The sequence below is a fragment of the Passer domesticus genome, unplaced genomic scaffold (genome assembly GCF_036417665.1).
Source record: "Passer domesticus isolate bPasDom1 unplaced genomic scaffold, bPasDom1.hap1 HAP1_SCAFFOLD_60, whole genome shotgun sequence".
Taxonomy (NCBI): domain Eukaryota; kingdom Metazoa; phylum Chordata; class Aves; order Passeriformes; family Passeridae; genus Passer; species Passer domesticus.
Window position 1 is genome coordinate 339,568 of NW_026990165.1, and position 13,973 is coordinate 353,540.

General features: G+C 52.1%; 2 protein-coding genes across 3 annotated transcripts; both read left to right on the top strand.

The window, feature by feature from the left end:
• Positions 1-6,571: 6,571 nt before the first annotated feature.
• Positions 6,572-8,531, top strand: LOC135292958 (maestro heat-like repeat-containing protein family member 1). Its single transcript, XM_064406990.1, has 7 exons — positions 6,572-6,737; positions 6,995-7,142; positions 7,351-7,535; positions 7,618-7,755; positions 8,036-8,150; positions 8,322-8,459; positions 8,517-8,531. Exons 1-7 carry the CDS (start codon positions 6,598-6,600, stop codon positions 8,529-8,531), a joined length of 879 nt encoding a protein of 292 aa, XP_064263060.1. The 5' UTR covers positions 6,572-6,597.
• A 118-nt stretch (positions 8,532-8,649) lies between these two features.
• LOC135292996 (maestro heat-like repeat-containing protein family member 6) lies at positions 8,650-10,553 on the top strand. Of its 2 annotated transcripts, XM_064407009.1 has the most exons (6): positions 8,650-8,867; positions 8,991-9,146; positions 9,307-9,408; positions 9,622-9,724; positions 9,999-10,055; positions 10,326-10,553. In XM_064407009.1, exons 1-6 carry the CDS (start codon positions 8,700-8,702, stop codon positions 10,523-10,525), a joined length of 786 nt encoding a protein of 261 aa, XP_064263079.1. In that variant the 5' UTR covers positions 8,650-8,699; the 3' UTR covers positions 10,526-10,553. The 2 variants fall into 2 exon arrangements, with proteins under 2 accessions (XP_064263079.1, XP_064263078.1); XM_064407008.1 differs by having other exon boundaries at positions 8,650-9,146.
• Positions 10,554-13,973: the final 3,420 nt, after the last annotated feature.

The window sequence follows — 13,973 nt, forward strand, 5'->3', positions numbered from 1 at the left end:
GAGCTAATGAGGAGCATAAAAACAATGAGCAGGTAGACCAGGCTGCAAAGATAGGGGTGTCCAAGATAGACCTAGATTGGGAGCACAAGGGAGAGTTATTCCTAGCTCGATGGGCCCATGATGCCTCAGGTCATCAGGGTAGAGATGTCACCTATAAGTGGGCACGAGACCGAGGGGTGGATTTAACCATGGACAGTATTTCTCAGGTTATCCACGACTGTGAGACGTTGCTGCCATCAAACAGGCCAAGAGGGTGAAACCCCTATGGTATGGTGGGCGGTGGTCCAAGTACAAGTATGGGGAGGCCTGGCAGATTGACTACATCACACTGCCCCAGACACGCCAAGGCAAGCACTACGTGCTCACAATGGTAGAGGCCACCGCGGGATGGTTGGAGACCTATCCTGTGCCTCATGCTACTGCCCGTAACACCATCCTGGGCCTTGAAAAGCAAGTCCTGTGGAGACATGGTACCCCTGAGAGGACTGAGTCAGACAACGGGACTCATTTCAAGAACAGCCTTATCAGCACCTGGGCCAGAGAACATGGCATTGAGTGGGTGTACCATATCCCCTACCATGCACCAGCTGCAGGAAATGTGGAAAGGTACAATGGGCTGCTAAAAACCACCTTAAAAGCCTTAGGTGGGGGATCTTTCAAAAATTGGGAGCAGCATCTGGCAAAGGCCACCTGGTTAGTTCATACCCGAGGCTCTACTAACCGAGTGGGCCCTGCCCAATCTGAGCCTTTGCACAGTGTAGATGGAGACAAAGTCCCAGTGGTACATGTCAGGGGTTTGTTAGGGAAGACAGTTTGGATCAATCCTGCCTCGAGTACAGACAAACCCATTTGCGGGGTTGTTTTTGCTCAGGGACCAGGTTGCACATGGTGGATAATGCAAGAAGATGGAAGAACACGATGTGTACCTCAGGGAGATCTGATTGTTGGGTGAGAACCATGTATAAATATCACTGTTTGCTGAATGTTGCCACCATTGTCTGTGTATAGCTGTATATTAGATGTATAATGTATGTGTTTGTAGAGTTAGAATATATATATTAGTTTTAGTAGTAAGGTGATGATATGGGGATAAGGGGTGGAATGTCCTGGGTTGACTATATGATGCTTTTATCCCCAATCGTCTTGTTCTGTTTATACTGAATATTAAGTTTTACACCTTTAAGACTCTCTTCCAGACAGTGAGGAGGGGAGGGAAGAAGCGCGCAGTTTGTTTTCAGACTGCTCTCACTCCTCCACATTCCTGCTCCTGGACTGTGTTGTCTGTGGATGGACAGACAGCCGGACAGAGCTCCTTTTATCCCTTTTTCTTGCTTTTAGTTAGTTTTAGCTAGCTGAGGCAAAGAAGTTCTCCGAATTGTGATTTTTTCCTTTTTTCTTGGACCTGTTCAAGCCTGCTCTGCACTGAACACCCAGAAGAGCACCGGCAGCTCCACCTGTGGCCCCCCTGGCCAGGCCTGGGCCGCGGCGTTTCCAGCACCAGAGACTGATCAGAGACTCAGTGAGCTGAGCTGCAACCAGGGGAGGGGACTGTTCTGAGTTTGCTTTCCTTGGATCAGTGAGAAGTTTTATTGTTTAATATTGTTTGGTTTCTATTGTTTAATAAACAGGTTTCTTTCCACTTTTCTCCAAGGAGATATTTTCTCCCGAACCGGTTGGAGGGGTGAGGGGCAATTGAATCTGCTATTGTAGAGAAGCCCCTTTGGGGGTTATCTCCCAAACTTGCCCTAAACCAGGACACTGCATCAAATAAATCAACACATTCTGAGCAGAGGAGCAAGAGGATGCTCCTCTCCACAAATCCAGCCTGGGGACGAGGTATATGTCAAATCCTCTGGGGGAAAGCCTCTTATCCCAAAATGGAAAGGACTCTATTTGGTACTTTTAATCACTTATACAGCCTTTAAAGCTTGAAGCGATCACCTCTTGGCTACACTGTTCCAGAATTAAAAGACTTCTGCAAAAGGCAAGAGGAGTCCACAAGTGGACCTCAGAAAGAACAGAAGAAAGCAAAATGCGCTTCACACCATCATTGTCTTCCCGATATTTCTGATCAGAATCCAAGCCACAGTAGGTGACTGTCACTACCATCATGATCTCCTTGGCCTGCGAGATCCTGCTAGATGGAACATTCAAAAATATTTGGGACCTAATTGGCTAAAAGGGAATAATAAGGTAAAAACACTTTACACCATTTTAAGGATTAATGACCAAGCAGTTGAAGATTGAGGAAAACCTGACTCCATGCTGGCCTTTCTTGTCCCACCTGAAAGCAGGACCTCTATGGCGTGTGAATTTGAAACTCACAAACCTCTTTTAGACGAGATTACTACAGCGACCATGCGCATCCGTGACCTTTCTAACAAGCAGCGTGTGAATCCATTTTCATGTGATTCCTATCAGGATTTTTGTGCTATGCAAATTAAAATGGGAGACTATAACCTAGCACAAGATAGTTCCCTTCTTCTGCAGTGCACAGGTGGGGTGGGAGGACCATCATCACACAGAGATACAGGAATTGAGCCTGCCAGGGATGCGACCCAACAAATATTGTTTCCAGCAGGCAGCTCTTGTGCCACTAGAATAATAAATTGTCCTGCTGGTATGCTTAGTACATGGAACAGGTCTCACAGAGCATCTGCTTCTGAGAATTGAATTTCATTCTTGGCTTATTCCAGGCCATCAGAAATAATAACCAATCAAGTTGGAGGGGAAGCCAGAAGCACAATCATCCTGTTAGGGTATATCATGCCCAATGTCATGACCGTGTGATGGCAACCCAGATATGAATGGAATCCTGACAGCACAACTACATCCTCTTGTGGGCTGAGGTACTCAGAATACTCAGCCATTTGTACTGGGAAATTTAGTAAAGTAAGTGTTTTTTGTAATACTACCAGGGGCCAGTGTAAGGTTTCTGAAGGTTTCTGAAACGCTTGCCTAAAGGCAGGCAATGCATCTGAAGAAACCTGTTACCATGCCTTGGGTACTCGACAAGAAGCGAAACAGAACGGGTCACACAATAGGCATTTAAAATTAAAACAAACAACTTTACATGAGCAAACAATGGCATAGCACGGGACCCATGTGTGAAATAATATAGTCTTTCACTCTGTGGTAAGAAAAATAAATGAACAATTGTTGCTTCTAAATCCAAGGTACTCTCTGAAAATGCTGGAGGTAAAAATACAGGCTAATAGATCCAAAAGTAAACAGCAATACTACCCGTTCATACAGCAAAGCCTAAAAGGCTGGGAGTCATGGATGCATTCCCAGACACCAAATCATAGGTCTAAAAAAGGCTTAAGGGGATGGTTTGGGTCTGAACTGGGAATATGAAATTCTATTGATCAAGAAGTCTTAATAAATGAAGCACTGTGAGTTTTTATATTGGACAGACACAAACTCCTCTCAGATCAGCCCTGCTAACACTTGCCCAAACCCAAAGCCTGGCAGCTAATCTATTAACCACCCTGACCAACAATACACAGCAGGATTGTTTCCAGCAGTCGTTGGCTTTATGGGGAAACTACAGGGTAACATTTCTTTAGCATTTCAATGTAGACCAGCTCAGCTGTGGCTACGGTCTGTAATCTCAGGAAAACTTAGAAAAAGGAGAGCTGGGGAAATTGCCAAGAGAATTAACTAAATCATGCCTAAAAATGAAACCACAAAGGAGTTTGAAAAAGACTTCCACACTTGGTGGGAATTGGTCAGTTTCACATAGAATGAACAGAACCCTGCAGGCTTTGGCATTAACCATTAAGAATGCAACAAGATACTGTGTAATTCCAATTTTGGCCTGTGTGAGATCTGCTTGCACAACTATGACAACAGATTCATTTAATGAAACTGCTAATGGTACTACCTTCTCTATTTGTAATTCACAACCAAAAGTGGATGCGACTTCAGCTGCACCACACAATAACTTCTCTTCAGATTATGCAGAATGCGTACGATGTGTATCATGAAGCACCCAAATTCCAAACTGGAAGGAACATTGATGTACTAAAACAAATGCTGTACCAGCCTAATATAGAATGGCAAGTGGCAGAAGTCAAAAATGCATCTCACAGAGCCTTATGGACACTCAAATTGCTATCAAAGAAATTATCTAAATCATAACCAAAATAGAGAAAGACAGAGAACATCATGAGTCAGATGTCTTCTTGTGATGGACAAATCTGGAATCACCAACAGCTCCTCAGATTTTTAGCTTCCTCAGCAAAACAGTTCTAATTTTTTAAAAAATGAACCCTCCTCTAAACCAATCATGAAGCTATGGATGTGGTAGAAAATTAAAAGAGCAGCATAACAGTACATATGTCCTGTGGACTGTGGAGGGAATCTTGCAAAAGAATTTGCATCAGAATAAAGAGAAAGGGAGGATGAAACAAGGCCTTTGTTTGACACAAGCACAAGCAATTCACATAAGCAAACAAGTACTTAGCACAGACACAGGGAAGTACTTAGCAGCAGTTAGCATAAGAAAAACCTGGGGGGCCTAACTTGACAGGAGAGGGACTTGAAGAAAGCTTTAGACACATTCTAGCAGAAGAAGGAAGGGCAAGTAGGGAATGAGCCCTGTGCAGGGAAGCCATGAGGAAGAAGTGCTGCTTTAGGGTATGGAGACCGCTCTGGCCAGCGCCTGGACATCAGCTTCAAGTACAGGAATCTGACAGAATGTATTTCTAACCCGCTGCCTATGCAATCACCTCAGCAGGGTAAAGATGGATGGTATTTTTCACACAATTCCTACATCAACCCACTGAAATTTATACATGGTAGAGAAGCATTTTGGTGGGGTGCAGACCCCTGCCCTCCTGTCAGCTCAATAAAAGGGCTTTTGGTGGACAGTGCATTTGTCTGCAGATTTCTTTGAATTAGGGAGACCCCTCGGGACTGCTGTATCCTGAGGGAACACCATGGGCCCTGACCTGTGCCTCAGCTTCCAGGGCCTCTCTTGGCCAGCATCCTGACGTGGATGCAGGACAGCTGCCAGGCACTGCTGGGACCCAGAGGGACAGGACCGGCTGTCTCGTGCCCACGTAGCCCCCCTCACACAGCCAGGGCCACCCCGAAACCAGACAAAGGCTCACGTGTCAGCAGAGAGGAGCAAGGAGCACTGGGCTCCTCTCAGGGGATCTCAGCATGGTGCTGCAGTGGGAGGGGCAGGCAGGCCACCCACTTTCAGGGCATCCCCTGCATCAACAGGGCGTGCATTTTGTCCTTTTCATCCCTCCACACCAGAACCAGGCCTGACATCTCCTCCTCTGCAGTTTTTCCACTTAGGACGTCATCTCACGCTTGGCCAGTGCATCAGATGAGGCCGCAATGGCTTCTGATACCACCTCCATGCCAACCACAGCTCCACTGTGTGCTGTTCCTCTTTCACAGGTTAACTTCCCATCAATTGACCAATCCATTGTTTCTCTCAAGGGTCACATTCCCACCAGTTCATCCATAAGGTTTCCTTCAGTGTCTGTTCTTCATTATCTTGCTGACGTGCAGAACAGTGGATCAAATGTGGCAGGGCCTTAGACACGACTTCACTCCTGACACACAGACTCCTTGTGCCACTGCTGGCCTTCCGTGTGCTCAGCAGGATCTGTACCTGCACAGTGTTGTGGAACTGCACCTTCAGCACAGGGACCGTGCCAGCCTGACCTGCCCTCGTTCCTCTGGGTCTGTGCACAAAACACGGCGTGGCAGAGAATGGCAGCAGGGGCCTGTGTGTCCCAGGGCCCCGGATTTGTTCTGCTTCAGCTCCACAGGGATGCAGGCAAAGTGAAGAAGCCAAACTGTTTATTAATAGAAGGCGAAGCAAAGGAATGAGCTGGGTGGGGAAAAGGGGAAGGGCAGGATCTGAGGACTAGAGGGAAAGAGCCGTGAAAAGGGAGGGAGAGTGGAGGGAAAAAGAAGGGATGGGCAGAGTCTGAGGGCTGGAGGGAGGGAGCTATCCATAAGCAGGGAGAGGGCTGAAGCCATGCAAGTTTCCCACAGGCTTAGCTGTGCCAATCATCAGCAGTGCCTGGAGCTCCAGCTGGTCTCTTCTGGTCTCAAGGCACTCTCATCTTCCATGGCATTTGCAGGTCTTCAACAAACACTGGTTCTTCTGAGCCAGTTCTTCAGCTCTCCCACTGACTATCTGTTGAACTAACATGTATGCCTGGGAAGGGCTGTCATCTCTCCTCTGGACACCTCAGGGACTGAAACGTGGGCACAGGATCTTCCCACATCACGGACTGAGGATGCAGTCATAACAAACACTGACAATGAAGAGATTGAGGCCTTGAAAAATACTGGAGCCATGCCCACTCCCCCTGAGATTTGTTCTTCCACTGTGGATTTTTTCCTGGAGAGTGCTGTTCCTTATCAGCAGCAGGTAAGCAGCCTGGGGCTAGGACTGGACGCCTCCCAGGGCCGTGTGTCCCCTCAAGCCTCGGTCACTGGGCCCCCTCAGCCTTTGAGGCGAGCAGAGTGTGGTGGGAAGGGAGGCACTTCTTGGGGGGAACCTGGGGAAGTTGCTCCCATACACAGCGCTCCAGGTCTTCCCCATGCCTCCTCCAGGTGCCAGCCATGGTGAAGAACATCCACCAGAGTCTCATGTCCCACGTCACTGTGGATGCCAGGCTGCACAGCGACATTGTGAGGCTGGCTGAGGAACACCCTGCAGACGTGGCGCTGACCCTCCTGCACTGTGCCCCAACGTGTGACAGGTACGGGGCCCACGTGCCTTGAGAGCTCAGGGCTCACCAGCCTTTAGGGCCCGTGGCCCATCACAGCCTGTCCAATGGGCTCTGCCAGACAGGCAGAGAGCTCCAGGACCCTGGGGCCCCTCTCTTTGCCCAGCCTGCTGCCAATGCTCCCTCCCTGCCCCTCAGGGCACCGGGGCTCTGTCACCTGTGCCCCCACAGCTGCACAGGGCATGGTACTGTGACTGAGATGCCTCTGACACAGAGCTCTGATCCTACAGAGCTGCTGCAATGATGTGGAGAGCCATAGGCACATCAGGACCAGCAATGGAGAAGGTGCTGGCAACACTGCTCTGTGTGATGGAGCATTGGCCTGTGCACAGCACATGCACCTCCGATGGGGACAACAAGGACGTTTTTGCCCTGGCTGTGAGTTTCTGGAACTGGCCTTTGCTTGCCACCCGGTTGCCTCTCCAGCAGCTCTCCATCCTCTCCCTGCCTCAGTCGCTGGGATGAAACTTGGGCTAGGGGCAGACTCAGGGGACACCAGGCCCACTGCTCCCCCTGCATCTGCCCTTGGGCCCTGCCCCATGGACACCAGGGCACTGAGCGCTGTCTTGGGCTGCTTCTTCTGCAGGCAACTCTGGTGATCTGGGTCATTGTGCCTAAATGCCAGGAGGCCATGATCCTTCATTCCTCCCGCCTGTTTGTGGCTCTGCTCTTCCATGTTGTCATCACCACCCAGCAGATGCCACCAGAGGAAGTTGAAAACTTCTGGAGAGCGTGCCAGGAGGAACACCACCTTCCCAGCAAGCCCAACAGGTCCCAGTCCTCCTGTCCTTCCCATGCCCTTGTGGCCAGTGCCAGTGCTCCCAGTGTGACCTGGGCTTTGCTCTGCACACAGGTTTGCAGTGCAGGCCATGAAGGCTCTGCTCTGCCGACTGGAGTGTGACCAGGAGGTGATGGATATGGAGCGTAAGTGTGGCTGGGACACGCTGCTGTGTGCTCACACCCAGCACTATGCTGTGGGTCTGCTGGCCAGGTGAGACCCCCTTCTCCTCCACACTGCCCCCAGCATTTGTGCCCTGTGCCCGGGTGCCCCACACAGTCCCTGTGGTCATGGGCCAGAGGGCCTTGTCACCGAGGGACGGCCAAGGAGACTGGAAAAGGCTGGGAGAGGAGGGTGCCCCGAAGGGGCCACCTCCCACAGCGCTCACATCCTCTCCAGGGATGCTGGGCAAAGACCAGACCTCTGTGAGTCAGTCCTGGCAGAGGTTTGGTCCCCCCACCTCAGGCTCTTGGTGTCTTTTTTCCCCTTCCAGAGAGATGCGCCGTGTCTCCCTCTCCTTGTGTTCTGGGATTGCTCTCCGTCTGCTTGGGCTGCTCAGCAGGGAGGAGCCACGCTGGGATCTGCCCGGCCTAGCGTTCCTTGTGGAGGTGAGCCTGAAGGCCAGCGCTGCCTGGCTGAGCTGCCTCCCAGCTCTCTGCCCTCTCGTAGCCGCAGCTGCCTGGGACGGTGCCCGTGCCCTGTGCTGCTGCCTGGCCCAGCCCTGTGCGGTTCTGGGCTGCTGCTGGCTGGGTGCCCTGTCACTGCCCTGTGCCTTTCAGGTCCTCGAGTGCCTGGACTTGAGGGAGTGTGCTGACAGCATCCTGGAGATCATGTCAAGGCACCTGAGGAATGAGTGCAGGGAGAGGCGTCGCCTGGCACTCAGAGGCCTCGTGGTGCTCAGCAAGGATCCCTCGATGGTGAGAAGGGGCAGCGGCTGAAGCTGCGCTGGGGAAAGCAGCCCCATGGGCTGGCAGGGCTTCAGCAGCTGAGGCAGCTGCTCCCAGCTCTCCTGCCTCACCGGCCCCACTGCTTTGGGGCAGGCCTTTGGCCTGTGGGCCCTGCAGCAGCAGGGTGGGGTCGCAGTGCCCGGGCGCTGTTGGCGGTGCAGCCGTCCATGGCTTCCCAGCACAGCCTTGTGTTCCACACAGGCCAGGAGAATGGGCACTCTGTCTCCAAGCCTTCTGGAGCTGCTGGGTGATGCAGACGGAGAGCTGGTCGGCATGACGCTCTCTGTGTTCACTAATTTGCTCAAGAGCAGAGACATGCTGGTATCCAGCACCACTGCCCCGAAGCTGGCTGAGGCTCTCCTGCTGCTCTTCGACCACGTAAGGCTTTGTATCCCCAGCCTGGGGCACTGGGTGCTGCCCAGAAACTTTGTGCACTGTGGTTTTTTGTACTCTTCAGGTGGGCCTGGAGTAGATGGCGCTGAGGTTTTTTCTTTCATTCAGGACAACAGCCACGTGCAGTTGCTTTCCCTTGACCTCTTCTTCAAGGTGATGGATTTGGTAGCAGAGGAGGGAAAAAAGCCTCTTAAGTCAGTGGTGTGCCAGAGCCTTCCTGCACTCTTCTTCCACTGCCATGATGAGAATCAGCGTGTGGCAGAGGTCAGGACTCGTGGGCTGCTAGTGTCCCCCTGGCAGGGGGCTGGGCTGCCGGCTGCCCTGCTCACATCCCGAGCTGCAGCCTCCTCCAGGCTGTGGCACAGGGATGTGAGTCCTGTGTCCTGGGCTGTGGGGCTATCTCTGGGTCTCTGCTGCTCTCCAGGCCTCTCAGGAAACGCTGCATTGTGCGGCCGGGTTCCTGCAGAGGAGGGATCTCAAAGAGCTGGTGGAGGCAGAGAAGCTGTTGGCCTTTGCCGAGGTCTTGGTAAGAACAGCTTTAAGAACCGGCGGGGCTGCGGGGCGGCCCCGCGGCTCCCCGGGCAGCAGCCGGCCCTCTGCCCCCTGCGGAGCCCGGCGCCAGCGGCTGCTGGCCGCGCCTCAGGGCTGTGCGGGCAGGGGAGGCCGGGGCTGGGCGCAGGGAGCGCCCGCCACAGGGGCTGAGCCCGCGCCGAGCCTTCCCTGCTGCCGCTCTCTGCAGCTGGCAGAGGACACGAGCCGAGCGGCCGAGCAGCTGCGCCGGGCCCTGCGCTACCTGGAGAGCCCCCAGGAGCCCCTGCGAGAGGCGGCCATCAGGTTCATGGGTGAGCCCCGAGGCCGGGCTCCCTCCCCGGCCCGCCGCAGCTCGGCCCCAGCCCCGCCCGCTGCCCCGGCAGCGCCATCCGGGCCCGGCGCCGTGGAGCCCCGCCTGGCCCGGGCGCTGCTGCCGCCCTCTGGCAGCCGTGCCCTTGGGCGGCAGCGTGCGGCAAGGGCCCGGGCTGAGCCCTGCCGGGCCAGCAGGGCGTGTGGCCGCAGCGGTGGCAGCGCCGCTGGCAGGGAGCTGTGCCGCTGCCGCCGTGACAGGCTCTGTGTTCACAGGGATGGCCGGGCGGCACCTGAGGGGGCAGCCAAGAGAGCTCCTGATGATCTGCAGTGGTGAGTGAGGGCAGTGGGCTGACACCAGGGACTGGCAGGGAGAGTTACAAGCCCTGCCCCGGCTGTGCAGGGCTCTGCTCCCGTGGCTGAACGCACAGAGGTTTCAGGGCCATGTGGGGCATTCCTGGCCTGCCGCTTTGGGCTGATCCCCTTGGTCCCTGCTCCCTCCTGGCCATGGCAAGAGCCGGCTGGGATGGCCCTGGCAGGGGGCTCTCCTCGTCTCTGTGCAGATCCAGGACCTGACCGTGGCTCTGTTCCTCTCTCATGCAGCCCTTGAACACCTGACCGAGGATATGAGCAGTGCCGTGTCAGAGGTGGCACTTCAAACACTGCATGTCCTCCGGGCAATTCAGCGTGGGCACTATTCCATCTTCCAGAGGCTGCAAGATCAGCTGCGCAGGGCATGGAAGAGTCGGCCTCGTCTGTCAGGGCTCGGCTGGCTGCATTGCCGGAGCTCTGAGGAGAACTGATGGGCAAGGCACACTTGGTGGGGGCAATCCTAGCCAGTGGGAATTTTCCTTTATCTTTTAAGATTTTTCTTTTTTTTTTTTTCCTCTTTTGAATTTCTGTAAATATAGAATGTGTTATAATACACAGACTCCCAGGAGCTTTTCTTTGCTGCCCAGGATCTGCAGGGCAAGAGAGAGGAAACGGTGAAAAAGATGCTTGTGCTCAGCAGCAGAGCAAGCTGAGGGGTCCCTGAAGGGGGAAAATGGTGCTTGCACTCAGCCAGCTGCCCAGGCGTGCAGTGCTGCAGGGACAATGGCCAGAAGCCCCTTGGCCTGTGGTGGTTCTGCTGAAGCCTTTGTGCTGCCGACAGAGCGGGTGGGCAGGGCCGGAGCTGCGGGGATCCCTGCTGGAGCGGTGCCTGGAGATGGCCACAAGGCCTGTGGCAGGCAGGAAGCGCCATCCGTGTCCTCCTGGCCGTGTGCTGCTGGCTGCATTGCTGAGGGCTCCCAGGTGCCTCTGGCTGGGGCTCCTCTGGAGCTCCTGTGGGGCTGCGGCGCTGCTGCCGGGCAGCTTGGCCGGGCTGGGGGAGAGCCTGAGGGGCTGGGGCACTGGGAAGCCCTGAGCAATTGGGTGTCAGAGGCCATGAGCAGCCCCCTGGCATCCGCCTTGTTCCTGACGGAGTTGACTTACAAGACAGGTCCTGGGCACTCTGTAACTCACTGCATCAGTGCTGTTGGAACCCGAAATGTAGGGAATTCTCAGACCTTTGGTCTTGTAAGCAAAGCTTAAAATTTAAGACAGGATTTGATCTGAGACCTTGGAAAAGGTTTCCAAATTTAGTAGCTGGAAGCGAGAATGTGGATTTAGAGTTCATAGCAGTGACACATGAAGCTAAGTGGAGGAAAGTTTAAAGTTTTAGACTTTAAGATGTAGAAAAAATAAAAGTAGTTACAAAAGTAAACAAGAAGTGGAGAATGCAGTGCTGTAGGTTTGTTTGCCATAACATGATTGGCTAAGGAAGCTTACAGTGTAGCATGAGTCCCTAAAGCGAAATGTTGAAGGATTGGGTCCAAAACAAAATATCCTTGTTGGCAGTGTTTTATTGGCCAATAAATCCTTAAAAGGTCTTGTAATTAGAAGTCTTGTGATCTTGTGAGCCATGCGGTAGAGATGTGAGCCAAACTCACCCTTCCTGTCTGTGTCAAAAATAAAAAAAAGAAATGGCATCATCTAAAAAACTCAGAGATCCGGTCTCTAACTCGTTCCAAACTTCTTCAAATCCCCCTAAGTGTGATGTAGCTACAAATAGATGACAAGGACTCTTGATGCTGGCTGTTTGACTCCAAACCAGCTGCTTAAGAAACTGTCACATAACCCTGTGTAATTATGTGGCAGAAATGTGTCATTTTAAGAAACTTTCCCAACTGACTTGAATAGAGGTTTGTTTGTAGGGTATTTTAAGGGAAGCCCTCGCAGCAGAGGTCTGGCCTTTGGCCGAGCTGTGTCCCCTGCTGGTTGTGAAGTGTGCCATCACCTCCAGGTGTTTCTGGGCTAAAAATATAATCAAGTCACTTGGACTTGCACTTTTTGGCCTATGAAAGGTGGACTGACTTTTGGGGCAAATTTGGAGACCTCATCTATGGGTGGATGGACCACCTAGGATTTTCCCAATTGCTGGGAATGGTTCTCCAGGTCCTTGGTGCAAAACAGGGCCCCCCAGGAACTGAGGATCTACAAGATGATAAACAATTCAGGCAATTGTGATGCATCTTTCTAAATCACTCTCCTTTCTCTCTTACAGTACTGATTGAGGTGCACTGCCTTGCTTGTTTTTGCTTCTCACTAAAACCAAGCACACATTTTTATTGAATGTATCATCTTTCACTGTGGTTCCTTAATATTCACAGTAAAATAAGAACATGATTTCCAGTGAGGTGTCCTTTAAATGGCCTCTGTCAATTGGCAGAACAACAGGAGGCTCCTGAGGGGCTGGAGCACTGGGAAGCCCTGAGGAATTGGGTGTCGGAGGCCACAAGCAGCCCCCAGGCAGCCGCCTTGTTCCTGGCACCCAGCTGCTCTGGCGCTTCCCCACAGCGTCTGCCAGGCCTGCGGCAGAAGCCCTCGAGGCCAGGCCTCATCAGGAGGCTGGGGACAGCCCTGAGGTGCTCAGGCTGGGCTGGCTGGGGACAGGGAGGGCAAAGCTCCCCTGCTGGGGCAAGGGACGAGGTGCTGGGAAGTCAGATAACCTGAGATTTTACCCCCCAAGTGTTCTTTCTTTCTTTCCCCTAACATTTATCTCAGGTTTGGTCCCATAATGATCTCTATGTGCCCTCTAGAAATTACTCAGACTTTTCCTCAAAAGTAATTTTGTCCCCTAGAGATCACCTCATTCCCAGCCTCGCTGGGAATTTTTTTCCAGCAATAGGATGATATCTTTTGGATGCTCGGAGCACCTTAAGCGCTCAGACAATTTTCTAGTTTGTGGGAAAGCCCCTAAGAACCCTTTTGTGTTATATGAAAGAGTGTGAATGTGTGGAACTGCATTTCCATTGTCACCTGGAGGGGCTTGGCAGGTGAAGGACAAGGAAGAAGTAGATGGTGAGAAAGGCCAGAGTGACTCTGACACGAATGAGATTTACAACCTGACAGGAACCAAGCACAGTAGCTCTACCTGCATTTCCACTTTCCGATGACAGGAGTGGCAGGGAAAGCAAAGTGGCTGATGCCCTATGCTCCTTGTAACCCTCTGATCCCTTGTTTGTTGTGTAGGGGGCGTAGAGATTGTAGTCCTTGTAGTGGCCCAAACAATTGGCCCATAGAAGAGAGCAATAGCGTACTTCTCAAAACAACTGGATGAAGTGAGTAGGGGACAGCCTGACTGTGAGCAGTTGCTGCTCTTGTTTCAAACATCCAAAAAGCCTGAGAATTCACTCTAGGCCAACAAATAATTGTATTTATCTCACATTCAGTAGCAGCACTTCTTGAGCAAAAGGGTGGGCGAGCGTTGGCTTTCACCCTCCAGATTGCTTAAACATCAGGCAGTTTTGGTGGAACAATGTGGTATTACCAAACTAATCTCTTCTCTAGTTAATCCAGCAGCATTCCTGGCCACTCACCAGACAGACAAGGAACCTTTGTAGCATGACTTATCAAAACCATGAAGTCCACTTTATTCCAGCTGCCCAGATCTTAAAGAAAGCCCAAATCCAGGAGCAGAATCTCAGTACAAAGATGGGAGTGGCTTTGTAAGAGCAGATCAGTGAAAATGGGGATATACAATTAGCATGGAGCAATAGGGGATAGAAGCCCTAGACAAGTCAGCTCAGAAGGCAGAGAAAATCACTTTAAGCTGTACCTTCTGACCAGCCTTAGGAAAAAGGATCAATATATGAACAGATTCCAAGTATGCCTTCAGAGTAATCGGTGCCATGAAGCAGTTTGGAAAGAAAAGGATTATTGACAGCTCAA

Excerpts from the sequence above, each read along its gene's own strand:
- LOC135292958 (XM_064406990.1), top strand. The coding sequence starts at position 6,598 with ATGGTGAAGAACATCCACCAGAGTCTCATGTCCCACGTCACTGTGGAT. Across the intron at positions 7,143-7,350 it reads AGGACGTTTTTGCCCTGGCT|GCAACTCTGGTGATCTGGGT; the intron begins GTGAGTTTCTGG and ends CTTCTTCTGCAG. Across the intron at positions 8,151-8,321 it reads GCCTAGCGTTCCTTGTGGAG|GTCCTCGAGTGCCTGGACTT; the intron begins GTGAGCCTGAAG and ends TGTGCCTTTCAG.
- LOC135292996 (XM_064407008.1), top strand. The coding sequence starts at position 8,700 with ATGGGCACTCTGTCTCCAAGCCTTCTGGAGCTGCTGGGTGATGCAGAC. Across the intron at positions 9,409-9,621 it reads TGGCCTTTGCCGAGGTCTTG|CTGGCAGAGGACACGAGCCG; the intron begins GTAAGAACAGCT and ends CGCTCTCTGCAG. Across the intron at positions 9,725-9,998 it reads GGCGGCCATCAGGTTCATGG|GGATGGCCGGGCGGCACCTG; the intron begins GTGAGCCCCGAG and ends CTGTGTTCACAG.